Consider the following 12,993-nt stretch of genomic DNA (forward strand, 5'->3'; position numbering starts at 1 on the left):
AATATATTAGCATATTGTGCATATATAGGCATATAGGTTAGGTTAGGTGTTTAGGTTCTGTTGCCAATTATTTGTATTTGTTGTACGTGGGTGAAGCATTTACAGCGTTGTGGTTCGAACAAAATTCGTCAGCGAAGCACTTGTTCCGGAAGTGTTCGAACGTCAACAGTTGTGAGTCGTGTGTAAACCGTTTTTCATTCATAAACAGCTGGGGTTTGGCGGGTGGATGGAATCACTTTTGAGTCTTTGTTTGGAGGACGGGCTGCTGTAAATGCTTCACCTGCGTACCGCAAATACAAATAATCGCCAACAGAACCTAAACACCTAACATAACTTATTCCTATATATGCACAATATGCTAATGTATTATAATAATTTATATTTGAGAAAAAACCTGTGTTGAATGAACGTTCAAAACATAGTGGATAGCAGTAGCGATAGTGGATGCCAATCGTGTGTCCCAATTAATTGGGATTGGGTATCCAATTAATTTATTATACACCCTATACCCAACCTATGGGTGGCAATGGAAATGGTCACAGAGGCACATAATGGGGCCAGGGGCTGAATAACACAATACGGTCTACCACTCTACGATTTTTTTTATGTATATATACACTGGCTGTTTGGTCCCTGACAAAGTGAATTTTTCAAGGGGCTCAAAAAGCCACAGTGTAGAACAAAACAGGAGATGCATTTTCACCCATAGGGTTATAAACTCATGGAAATGCCTGCCCGTCAAGCAAGAAATGCAAAGACATTGCTGCAGTTCAGAATCCAGCTAGAAAAAAAAAACAAACAGGAAAAATTGGGAGACCTTTGAAAAGCCACTTGCATTCTTTCCCTGTCATGGCCACTAGATAGATGATGGTCCTTGAGTAAATTCAGGTAACTAAAAGTCACTGGGAGTTACAATATGTGCTGACCCTTCATATTTATTATTATTAATTAATTAAAGAAGAGCAATGAGACGTGGCCCCGACCTACCTATGATAGTCCCTTACCACCTATGTGTCATCCTGAAAAGTTTGGTGAGGCTAGCCCTAAGTGTCTGGCCTCCAAAATTGGACAGACAGCCAGACATCCTATTTTATGGATGTCAATAAATCTGCATTCCTGTGTGGCTGCATTTGATGCTCTTTTTGTATGTTACATAATCTCTGTGATGAAATTAAAGTTACTATGTTTTGTATATTAAAATTAGGCTACCCATTTAATTTTTTCAAATTTTTTTGATAAAGCAAAGTATGTTTTTATTTACTTTTTATATTATTTTTATATTATTTTTTTTTATTTTATATACAGTTAATGAAGTGGTGCTAAATTACAAAAGTATGTTACAATATACTAGGATTATTTTTACAATTCCTGTTGACTGGAATGATGTAATGCATTTATTTATACTGTAACTGTTTTAAATTGTTCTTGACAGTTTAGGGAATATTTCAAGGGAAAACTAAATATATGTTCATATTTCTACATCATTAATACTAAGTAACTAATTATTTACTTTCAGAATCAATAATGCTGCAGCGAATATTTCCCTGGTCAAGATAAATACAAGATGTGTTAATAGAATAGCATCTGCTAAGGAAGGAAGCTGAAGAGTAAGCAAGATAGAAGCAAATAAGATGAGAAGATAGCCCAGGATGGGTATCTTCAGCAACACCACAGCCTTCAATGGCCAGAACTACTCCAAGCTAAGGAAGGAATGTCTTAAAAGAGGTGTGTAATTTTTTTATTTACCCATAAGGAATAATTTAACTTAACGGTGATTATCTTATATTAACTCTACAACTTTTTCTTTAAACAACTTGATAATAATAACAATACAGTACAATTATTAATAACAATAATATTTTTTATTTATAACATATATACAGTATTAGAGACATGATACAGTGAAATATTCATAGGTACACAATGCATAATATATCTGGAATAGGTCGCTTCATGCTTGTATTACTGTATCCAAGCATCGAGACCTCATCTTCAGAAGGACATAGCTGCTCTGGAGAAAGTGCCCGAAACTGCCCGAAACGCTGCGCGTACTAGTGGCTTTACAAGAGTGTAAATACTGTACTATCCAATGTATTCTCACAAACCCAATGTACCTTCTTGTATATAAATAAATAAATAAATAAATAAATAAATAAATAAGTGCAACACTGAGCAACAAAAATCATTCCAGAGCCAAGTCATCTCTAGTATCAGAAATGGTTGAGGGCCACTGGGCTAGCAACACTGCAAACCAGGCATGATAGGGCAGATCTCATTAAAACTTTTCTAAATGGGATCTTGAATGACTTCACAAATCTTATCTATTACTCGGCTGCCTTGCATTGTAAATTCACTGAGTTCTGGATCATTACAGTGTATAATTGCTAAAATCAATTTTTTAATATGTTCATTCTTTGCAAACAAGTTAAAAAAAATCATATACTAACCTTGGATATAGAGAATATCAAATTAGTTTAATTCTGATACACTATGATATTGATATTATTTCCCAAAAATTGGATAAAGAACTAGTGTTCACATTAATTTTTTTGTTCTGTAGGGGTGGAAATAAAGTAAATATGGATAAATAAAAAAAAATACCAAAAATGGTTTCAGGCTTAATATTTGTAATACAATAAATATTTTTGGGCATGTTGGTGCCGCATGCCACCTTAATGATTTTACCTGAATTAATCAGGAGACCAACATCTCTCTAGTTGCCTCAATTGGGACAGAAAGCTGGCGGCCTGTCAAAAGTCTCCCATTGTTCCTGAGGATTTTTTCCAACTGGATTTTGAACTACAGTATTGTCTTGGTATTTATGGCTTCAACAGGTAGATGGTTCTATAGGTTAATAACCCTATGGGTGAAAAAGCATCTCCTGCTTTCAGTCCTGCACTGTTGTATGTTGACCTTAAAGTAACTGTTTCCCCTTTTATGCATTACATGTTAACTTTAGAGAAGTGGTCTGGATTAATATCCTCCAACTTGTTCAGCATTTTGAAGGTTTTGATAAGGATAAGTCCTGTCATGTCTGGTTTGTAGTGTTAATGCTGTGACCACAATCTTTCCTGGTATGAGAGTTGACTTAGTTTTCAGATAATTTTTGTCCAAAGCAGATATATATTTTTTGGAAAGTGAGGTCTCCATGCTTGGATATATGGAGTAGTCCAAATGTGGATGCACCAGGGACTTGCTCAGTTGAATACCCTCAAGATTTATCATTTTATTAGGTATGGCTATAATTGCCAGAGTTTAGCAGTTATAGAAATTTATAAGCAAAACTAAATTTCCTTAAATTACTGTAGTGAAAATATTATATAATGTAAATTTGAATTCACACCAAATGTATCAAAATGTTTTACAACATAAGCCATTGTCTAAGGGTTAAGCAGCAACTGAATGTGATTTAACTCAGAATAACTTGTGATAAATGTTTATATAATTTTATTTATTATTAACAAGTTTATAATTAGGTATATATATCAACTATATGAAAAAAAAATTTTCAGGAGAGAAATTCAGCGACCCAAAATTTCCACCCCATGATTCGTCAATTTTCTTCTCGAAGCAGCCTCCTGGAGTTATTACCTGGAAGCGACCTCAGGTAAGTTTTTCATTGCAAAGAATGGCTATATGGAGACAAGGAGCAATGGTTTCAAGCTCAACAAGCCACAATGTAGAACTAAGAACAGTAGAGGCTTTTTCATCCACAGAGTTATAAACCCATGGAACTGCCTACCCGCCAAAGCCATATATTTGCCAAAACTCTTGTTAAATTTTAAAATCTAACTGGAAAAGATCATCAAGACAAATGGGGGGGGTGGACTTTTGATAAGCCGCCGGCTTCCTGTCCTCGTTGAGGCCACTATTTTTTTTTTTTTTTGAGATATATACAAGAGTTGTTACATTCTTGTACAGCCACTAGTACGCGTAGCGTTTCGGGCGTTATTGTTAGTGGCCCTCGGGTAAATTCTAGTAAATGTGTTCATTTCTGAAAAGCAACACTTTTTGTTATTGAGTTATGTTGATAAATTTATATTTACAAAGCTAACCTAAAAAAATTAATTAAAGTTACAGTATTTTGATGTATAATTTTTTATGACATATCACAGCTTTTAATTATATTAACATTAAATTAAAATGTAAAAACAATTCTGATAATTTGCTCACAGCATTTGACAATTCAAATATGAAAATCTTAGTTCTGTACTAGAGTATGTGATTTGCAAATGTTTATTCAGGTTAGCTGTTATTACTGAGTAAATAATTGTCTTTATTGTTCATATTATAGCTTGCCAACCATACTTGAGTGCATCTAATGTGAATTTATGGATTTAAACATCTGAAATTGTCTCAAAATATACAGTTCCTTCTGGTAATGAAGCAAAATGCATCATTCTATGTATTAAGCACAGCTTATATCTGTGTAGTATAACTCTGATAATCTAGTAGTAGGCATCCATCAGTCATAGGAGATATGGAGTTGCGCTCTGATTGTTGGTCTGGGATGGCCTCTCCAGGGCGCAAAGCCAGGGTAGGTTGACACAGGGAAAGAAGTTGTCACCTATGCAGCAGGTCTCTCCCTTCCACGGCGCCAAAAGTCTCCAATGGAAAGGCAAACACCAATACGATTGGTTCCAGCAGGGCCATCGCAGGAACTGTTCTAGAATAAGTAGTATCAGACACTTTCCATTGCAGCAAGATTTCCAATGATGGTTTTCTGGGGTAGTTACCGAGGCTTGCCCAAAAAGAGGCATTCCATTACATTCATTGCTAATTTTTTATTTTACAGGTGGTAAAACAAATATTTTGATATTTAAATCTGATTAAAAAGTAAATGTTTAATGTAGGAAATTAAACCATTAAATTTGTTATTTATCTCCAGTGCAGATTTAGATTAGTGGGTATCTTACATCTATGACTCCATTGCAATGGATGACTATATCTGTAATGATTTTTTACAATTTATTTTTAAATCCATCATTGGGGGCTCACTGCATTCAGGACAACAATCTAAAGAAAATTTTCACTGAATTTATGTGTGAAAATAATTATTTTTCCTTGCTACATTCTCAAATTTATTTAATAGAAATATACTTTTACAATTTTCATTACAGTACAGTACTGTATTTGAATGTATCACTTAATGTATTCTGCATACAGGACCTAGTTGAGAAGCCTCATTTGTTTATTGAGGGAGCGAGTGCCAACGATGTAACGCAGGGTCAGCTGGGCAACTGTTGGTTCGTTGCTGCCTGTGCCACACTGGCAGGTGTCAAGGAACTCTGGAATAGAGTAAGTTTTCAGTTATGCAGTTTCCAGGTTAGGTATGTTGTTTGAAATTCTGTTTTTTATGTAATACTATACTGAATTAGAAAAATAATCTTTGCAACCTGGTAGCCGGTCGGCCGAGCGGACAGCACGCTGGACTTGTGATCCTGTGGTCCTGGGTTCGATCCCAGGCGCCGGCGAGAAACAATGGGCAGAGTTTCTTTCACCCTATGCCCCTGTTACCTAGCAGTAAAATAGGTACCTGGGTGTTAGTCAGCTGTCACGGGCTGCTTCCTGGGGGTGGAGGCCTGGTCGAGGACCAGGCCGCGGGGACACTAAATCCCCGAAATCATCTCAAGATAACCTCAAGATAAGATAACCTGGTCGAGGCCGACCAGGTTGTAATGGGAGGCCTGGTCGACGACCGGGCCGCGGGGACGCTAAGCCCCGGAAGCACCTCAAGGTAAGGTAACCATTGTTACAGATGTAACCAGTGCTTATTGTTGATATATTTACAGTACATTACTTCAGTTCACCACCTTCAAGTACAAAATTTATTATGTGGCTGCACATGTTGACTTCATAAAGGGGGGTAAATTTATAAATTTATACATAAAATTCCTTGGCAATTATCTATACTGTTTGGGGTCAGTGATGATACTCAGTTCATTGAAAACATTTATGGACTGTGATTGATGGAAGAGCTAGACATTGCCTAAGGGAATGACTGAGCTAGGTTAATCAGAAAGGAATCTTTGTTGTACAGTACTGTACAACCAAAGACAGTCACCTGGAGAGTCAAGCAGGGTAAGTGGATGCTGACTCACGAGAACATGATTATATGGAACCTTGTTCAGGAAGTCTAACTGTAATGGCAAAAGAGCAATTTTACAGAATGTGCAAATGTCCTTCCACTTGAATGCCTGTGAGAAATAAGACTGCATGTCTCTAAACAAATGAGACAATGCTAGATAGTTAGAATGAATCAGGAGCTCAATACTGCATCCAAGAAGTAGATGCAGTTCTCGACTCCAAGAGAGACGTGGACCTTTATCTGCAAATAGAAGCGTTCCATGTTATTTTTTCACATAATTTTATGCCAGAAGAAGGGAAGACTGGAACCTTTTAAAGGTGGGTTCATCCTCATCTACAAAGGCTATGGTGAACAAAACTCTTCAGATAAAAAGGAAAAATTGCTTTTAAACTGAAAGGGGGTTGCAACACATATGTGTACATGCAGGAAAATTTTCTCCTCTTGTCCAGTGACCTTAGTTCTCAGGAAAACCAGACCAGATCATCACCCTCTCCCTCGACTGGGAAAAAGATCTTCCCATTGTGTGCTACAGGGAATCTGAAGCAAGCCTCAAACCAGAGACATAAGGAAGATTTTTTTTTAATATACTGAATTGTAGATGTACCATACCTATGTGGTTACCTTAGACTATATGAAAGGTTACAAAGTTTGTGTCAAGACCTAGGTATGTCAGAAGGCCCAGAATAATCTGACTTATTTTACTAGTGAAGCACAAAAGGAACCTCTCACTGATAGGATGGAGGAACTGAAGGCACCTACAGAGGTGTGGAAGGCCTTTGCAACTCCACCCCCAAACCAGCTTTAAATTTTTTTGAATGTATAGTAACTCCGCTGGTCAATCTGTTTCGGGTTATTCGTGCCCGTGCCACCTCTTGGGTGTCTTAATCTTCATCAATCAATCAATCAGTCAATCTGGACTAGATTGTATATTTTGTCTGTGCCTCCCTAACACTCACACTGACCGTGCAGGAACTTGAAATGATTCTTGAGGGCACTGGCATTTACAGTGCCATCCAGCTTGAGTGTAAACAAATGTTGTCTATGCCACTGGATACAAGTCACATCATATACAAATTGGTTTGCCAGTGAATTTTAAAACCTACCTAACCTTACCCAACCAACCTAACTGAACCCAAACAAACCTAACCCAACCCAGCTAAGGCTAACTTTAATAATTTCCTAACCTATTGATATGCTGTACTATATATGGTTTTAATAATTAGAAAACAAGCTTGTCAAACCATCTTGTGTACAATTTGACCATACTCTATAACAGTGTATATTGTACTTACCATAGGAAGCAACCAAGTGCGAGAGCTCAGAACAATTTTTTTTTTGTATCAAGGTAGATATTTCATTACTGTACCTATATATATATTTGGGAACTATATTAATTATTTATAGTTATTTGAGTCTGGCACTATATGACATCCTATTATTAAACATTTGTTCTCTACTGGCTATGTGTTTATCCTTATGTTAAACTTTACTGTACAGAGCATTTGTTGTATAACCTGTTTCATTGCATTGGCTTGCACCCTTAGATGTTGGTAGCATAGTACAGTACAGTAATTGGTTCTGCTTAATTAATGTACAGTAGTTTTTTTTTTGGCTGAAATACTGTATCTCAATATTTCAGGTGTTACCAGATTACAAAGATCAAGAATATGGAGAACTACATCCAGGCATCTTCCACTTTCGATTTTGGAGATTTGGCGAGTGGTTGGACGTTGTTATTGATGACCTTCTGCCAACCATTGAAGGGCAGCTAATATTTACTCATTCAAGAGAAAAGGGAGAGTTTTGGTGTGCCTTATTAGAGAAAGCATATGCGAAACTACATGGATCGTATGAAGCGTTAGAGGTAAGGTATTTAATTATTAAATACAGTATATGTTATCACTGATTTTACTGTGAATAATTAGTGGCCTTATAAAATATACAAGTACAGTACTGTACCTACTAAGTAAACAGTAATATCGTATCTTATAAAGAAAATATTATTATTATAATTATTATAAAATTGAGTATTATAATAATAATAATAATAATAATAATAATAATAATAATAATAATATTTTTTATAACAAACTATTTTATAGGGCCTGATTACAATGTTTGAAATAGGTACATATATTTTCTGAAGGGGATCCCTTGACAGTGGCGTCTTGAGCTTAGCACTGGTACCACTGAGTCTTATTCCAAAACACTGTGACTGAGACCCAACTGTCACCTACTGGGAGCCAGAACCAAAATCTGGCTTATTTAACAAAAGGAGCAGGGGATCAGAGGTCAACCACAAACTGGGGAAACCCACTGGAGAACAGAGGTGCTACAAAACAAGTAACTGCTGAAAAGATATTAGACACATTCCCAAGGTAAAGAAGGCAATCATTGCTACAAGGTAAATACCGACTTTGATGCATTTTTTCTGCTGCTAGATAGCAGCTCAAATCACCTAAAGTCTCACTCGGCCTGCTCCCTCATTTTGGAGCTATTTATGCAAATCCTCAGAAACCTATGGGAAAGAAGGGAACAGGACCCTTTTCTCCTGGAAAGAAGGCTCAAAGAACAGTGGCTCTTCGAGCTTACTTGCAAGAGCATGTTTATAAAAGTGGTTGATTTATCTGAAAACAGAGATGATGGACTGGGTTGACCCAGAGAGAGGAGTGCCCCTTGTAAAGAATGGAAGCCATGCCCCAAAAGTCTTAAGTACACACAAGCTCGGTAAGACCAAAGGAGAATCAACATGGAACGAGAGGCCGTCTTCAGTATTACCTTCAAAACCCCGGTGCCTGAACATCAGTCAGGCACCGGGACAAATGACATATAAAACTGTCAGAGCAGTAAACATCCATAAATTGCCAGATTGGAGACAAACAGCTGGTTGGCTGGTATGGTCTGTTAAAAATAAGAGTATATACTGTATTCAAGTTTAGTGATTTCTGTGTCTAATATAATTTTTTTTTAAATGCATAAATTTTGAGTAAACCATACCAGTTGAATGGAAAGTTTTTCACATCTATTGTATTTAATAAGGCCACTAATATGCAAAGTGTTTTGGGCATAACTTAAAGTAATTCAGTTGAGGTTGTTTAAAGGCTTGATTAGGTAGACACTTAATACAGTACTAAACAAGAAGTAAGCTATCATATGCATTGTTCAAGAAATTTAGCAAATGATATACAGCTGTTAAGGAGGGCATAATGTAAACAAGAATAGGAGAAAATTAATGTGTTTTAGAGTAGTACGTAACATTAGATGAGAAATGGTAACTTTACAAATTGTTGAACGATCTGAAAATAATGAAAAATAATTAAAAATAAGTTTTTTATTAATTATGCCACCTAATTACAATGTACATATCTTGTAATTAATATATAGTTACATTTTCCCAGGGTGGTAATCTTAGTGATGCTCTGGTAGATCTGACCTCAGGCGTCTCGGCACATTTAGACCTAACTGTGGGTGGTTACACTGATGACTTTGAGAAACGTAAGCAGCTGTTCAAGATGATGACCAAGGAGATGAGTGAACACGCTTTAATGTGCTGTGCTATTTCTGTGAGTGTACCTGATTGTTTTGACTGATACATTACAGTATTTGTATCATCCCCTTGCATTTTGAATATTAGATTTAAGAATCCTGGTCTATCCAGATAAGGAATATTTATGGAGTTCTCATAATTGTAATGTACTTTCTGATTTTTTATTTTATACAATGTATAACAGTTTAAGTAAATGTATAATGATTTCATTATGCATTTGACAAGAAGTGTTGAGGTAGAACTCCCGGACCATAAGCAAGAGTGCATTGGGCCAATGCATGAAACCCTGTTTGGGCTTGAGTTGGAAACCTCAGGACCCCCACAGGATTCACTGGAGTCCCAGGATGCATTACTTTTAACATGTTAACTGTAGTGGTCTAGGGCGTGTGCTTGGGAGTACCAAGTGAGCAAGTTTGAATCCACCTCATGGCTCCTAAGGATTTTCTCAGTTTAAAGGAAAGGTAAATAGTAAGGAGAATAGATGACTTTATGCCATAAAAAACCTAACCTTCTACCTTAGGGAAAGTATAGTGGGGAACCATTATTCCATTGAGAGAGCTCTTCCTTGAAAGCACAAAAACGGTTTGGTGGTCATCTATATATTCACCACTTCAAATTGCTCTTTCAATTAATGCTTTTTTTCCCATTCTTTGCCTTTATTTCTTTACATTGTAGTTTACTGTCTTTGCCAGGCTCATTGCTCTTCAGTTCCCACAAATAATCTTAGTGAGGAATACCTCATTATTTTTGCAACATTTTGTTCTCAGTGCAAGTTGATGGATAATTGGAATGGTTGAATGTTTTGTGATGGGCAAACCATTATCATGGCAGATGCTTCAAGTACTTCAAAACTCTTTCAATAATATTTAAATCATATATATACATATTTAAAATCCAAGAAGATTTCACATGAAATGGCAGATAAAACTATGCAATAAATACAAACAGCATAACCTTGCTCAAATATATTAATTGGGGCAAGACCTATTCTATTTCACCAAAGATTCTAGTCCACCAAGTGTTTTCTCATTTCTCCCATTTTTACCAGTGGGTCATTTTAGGGTTCTGTACTGGCAGCGCGTGACTTGAGGTTGGTTTGTGGGCTGGGACCACTCGGTAAATTATCATTTACCCGGCTTCCTCAATAATTGATTTCAAGATGTGGCTTATTTTATTTCTGACTTTCTATCTGGTTTTCCTCAGTTTTGGCTAGATCTCTGATCCCTAAACATTCCTCACATTATTGAGAGAGCCAGATTCTAGTTCTTCCTTCCAGGTATTCCAGTGAGTACATACACAGGGGCTTGCACATTACACAATGTAGCACAGTATTTGTTCCTGGATAGTAAGTGTTATATTCTGATTGCTTATGACTCCAAAGTGTAGAAATGGGTATTATTTCCCCTCAAACTTTGCTCTGACCTTTGCCTAAGACATGTTAGGGAAGACGTCTTAAAAGTACTTGATGGCTGCCGACTTCTTATTTAGAGCTGCAATACATTGTTTCATAAATTGGCAGCCATCAGGTACCTTCAAGATGTCTTCCCTAAATAGTCTTAGAAAGAGATCAGAGCAAAATTTGAGAGAAACAATAGCCGTATGTATACTATGGAGACATAAGTAGTCAGAAAAAACTTATTGCCCAGGAACTCCCAAAATATATAGATTTGTTAAGCAGTGTTGTCAATTCTCCATGCATCGATACTTGAACTAGCAGAGGTTAATGAGGTTGCAGTGAAGGACTGACTGAAGTTTGTCATGGTAGAATCCCCATTAAAATCACATTTTGTCGAGTGTCTCAATTAACCAGACACTACAGTACATTAGAATCACTCTCCTCACCTTCGCTCTTTCTTATTTCCAAACAAGAGGTCACCTGGTGCACCTAGCTTCACCTAAACAAGTACAAGTTGCTGATATGCATAGTGTACCATTTGAATAATCAGATGTGCATATTGATATTGTGACAATATATTCTCAGTGAATTTTTAAAGCCAACAAAATGTACAGAACTGGAATTTGGGCATAGTTTTTTTTTATATTAGATGAAGCATCATGAGAATGAAGTACTGTACAGTAGTAGTGTTATGTATAATTTTACTTCTAGACAGTAAAAATTCCAAAACAAACAAATTTAAAAAATCATAATTTACCTGACTTAAAAGTCAATGTGAAGGTGAAGAAACATAGCAAATCATCAAGTGGTTCTATAACGTATGTGAAATTATCAATCAGTTAACATCAGTTGTTGAAATGATTGCCCTTTTCTTCCTCTCTAGTAGTGTGTTCGTGGGCAGATGAATCATACAGTTGTACTCTAATTATTTGTTGATACAACACCCAACCCACAATATGAAGAGAAGGGAAGTAATGACATTTCAGGCTGTCCTTTCCTGACATTTATCATATTTTGGTAATGGTCCGGTCCGAACTGAAATGTCAGTCTCCTTCTTTCTTCTGATATTTGTTAGTTGGATGTATAACTTTCAGCCATGTTATTATTACTTCCTCTCTGCATATTTGTAGATACTTCCTGTTTCCTTTATCAATTGAACTCTGCTTGTCTTATATGTCTATTGGTAAGTATTTTCATATAGCTTTTATAAATGATAAGTAGAATGCCTAAGATCTTTAGTCATCTAGTTTTATATTTTCACTTGTAGTGAAGTATAGTCTTGATATTTGTCATGCTCTGTGTTGTCTGTTTGATGCATTACTGTGATTAGCTGTGCATTATGAGATTAGTTGTACAAGAACTTTAATTAAGCCTCATTTTGAGCTATTGTGCCCCATATCTCCCTTATGTAAAAATCCCTAGAGTCTATTAAAGAAGTTCGTGACAGTGAGGTTGACATTGCACACGAGTGCCCAGTGAATCTATCAGTCACCCTTGGAGTCATGATTGTACTAGAGAAGGATTGGAAAACATTAAATCCAAGCCAGATTAACTGCCAAAGATTCATTCATTGAAGGTGTAGGTTGCTCTACCCTTAAATGGGTCAGATAATTAAAAGTCCTACATAGTGGTGTACATGACAAAAAATAAATCGCAAAACTATTGTAAAAAAAAAATGCATTTGGATATTCAAGCACAGGAAGTAATTGCACAAAGCAATTGGAGCCATTGAAAGGGTTAAATCCCTCCTTGGCATCATAGGAAATTGTCAAGAAGCACTATCGCTAAATATAAATTATAGTACGTGCAGTCCACAAAGTCGTGACAACCGATCACTAAATGATGGCAGCACCAGCATCACAACAGAGTTCTCTTACTCAATTATCATTACTTTTTTCTTGATTCCGGACAATGGTACTTAACTTATTTTAAAATTTTTGGAAGTATTTCTTCCAGTGCTAG

At 36.3% G+C, this 12,993-nt stretch overlaps 1 protein-coding gene across 3 annotated transcripts in view; it reads left to right on the top strand.

Annotated features, from left to right (window-relative positions):
• Positions 1-12,993, top strand: part of LOC123767938 (calpain-5) — a 94,681-nt gene that overhangs the window by 32,070 nt on the left and 49,618 nt on the right. For all 3 annotated transcript variants that reach the window (XM_045758121.2, XM_045758120.2, XM_045758123.2), the window contains 5 exons: positions 1,517-1,725; positions 3,513-3,607; positions 5,167-5,298; positions 7,728-7,952; positions 9,487-9,651. In XM_045758121.2, the coding sequence (XP_045614077.1) occupies positions 1,650-1,725; positions 3,513-3,607; positions 5,167-5,298; positions 7,728-7,952; positions 9,487-9,651 (693 nt within the window). In that variant the 5' untranslated portion in view covers positions 1,517-1,649. The remainder of the gene's footprint in view (positions 1-1,516; positions 1,726-3,512; positions 3,608-5,166; positions 5,299-7,727; positions 7,953-9,486; positions 9,652-12,993) is intronic.

Source organism: Procambarus clarkii, chromosome 58 (assembly GCF_040958095.1).
Source record: "Procambarus clarkii isolate CNS0578487 chromosome 58, FALCON_Pclarkii_2.0, whole genome shotgun sequence".
Lineage (NCBI taxonomy): Eukaryota > Metazoa > Arthropoda > Malacostraca > Decapoda > Cambaridae > Procambarus > Procambarus clarkii.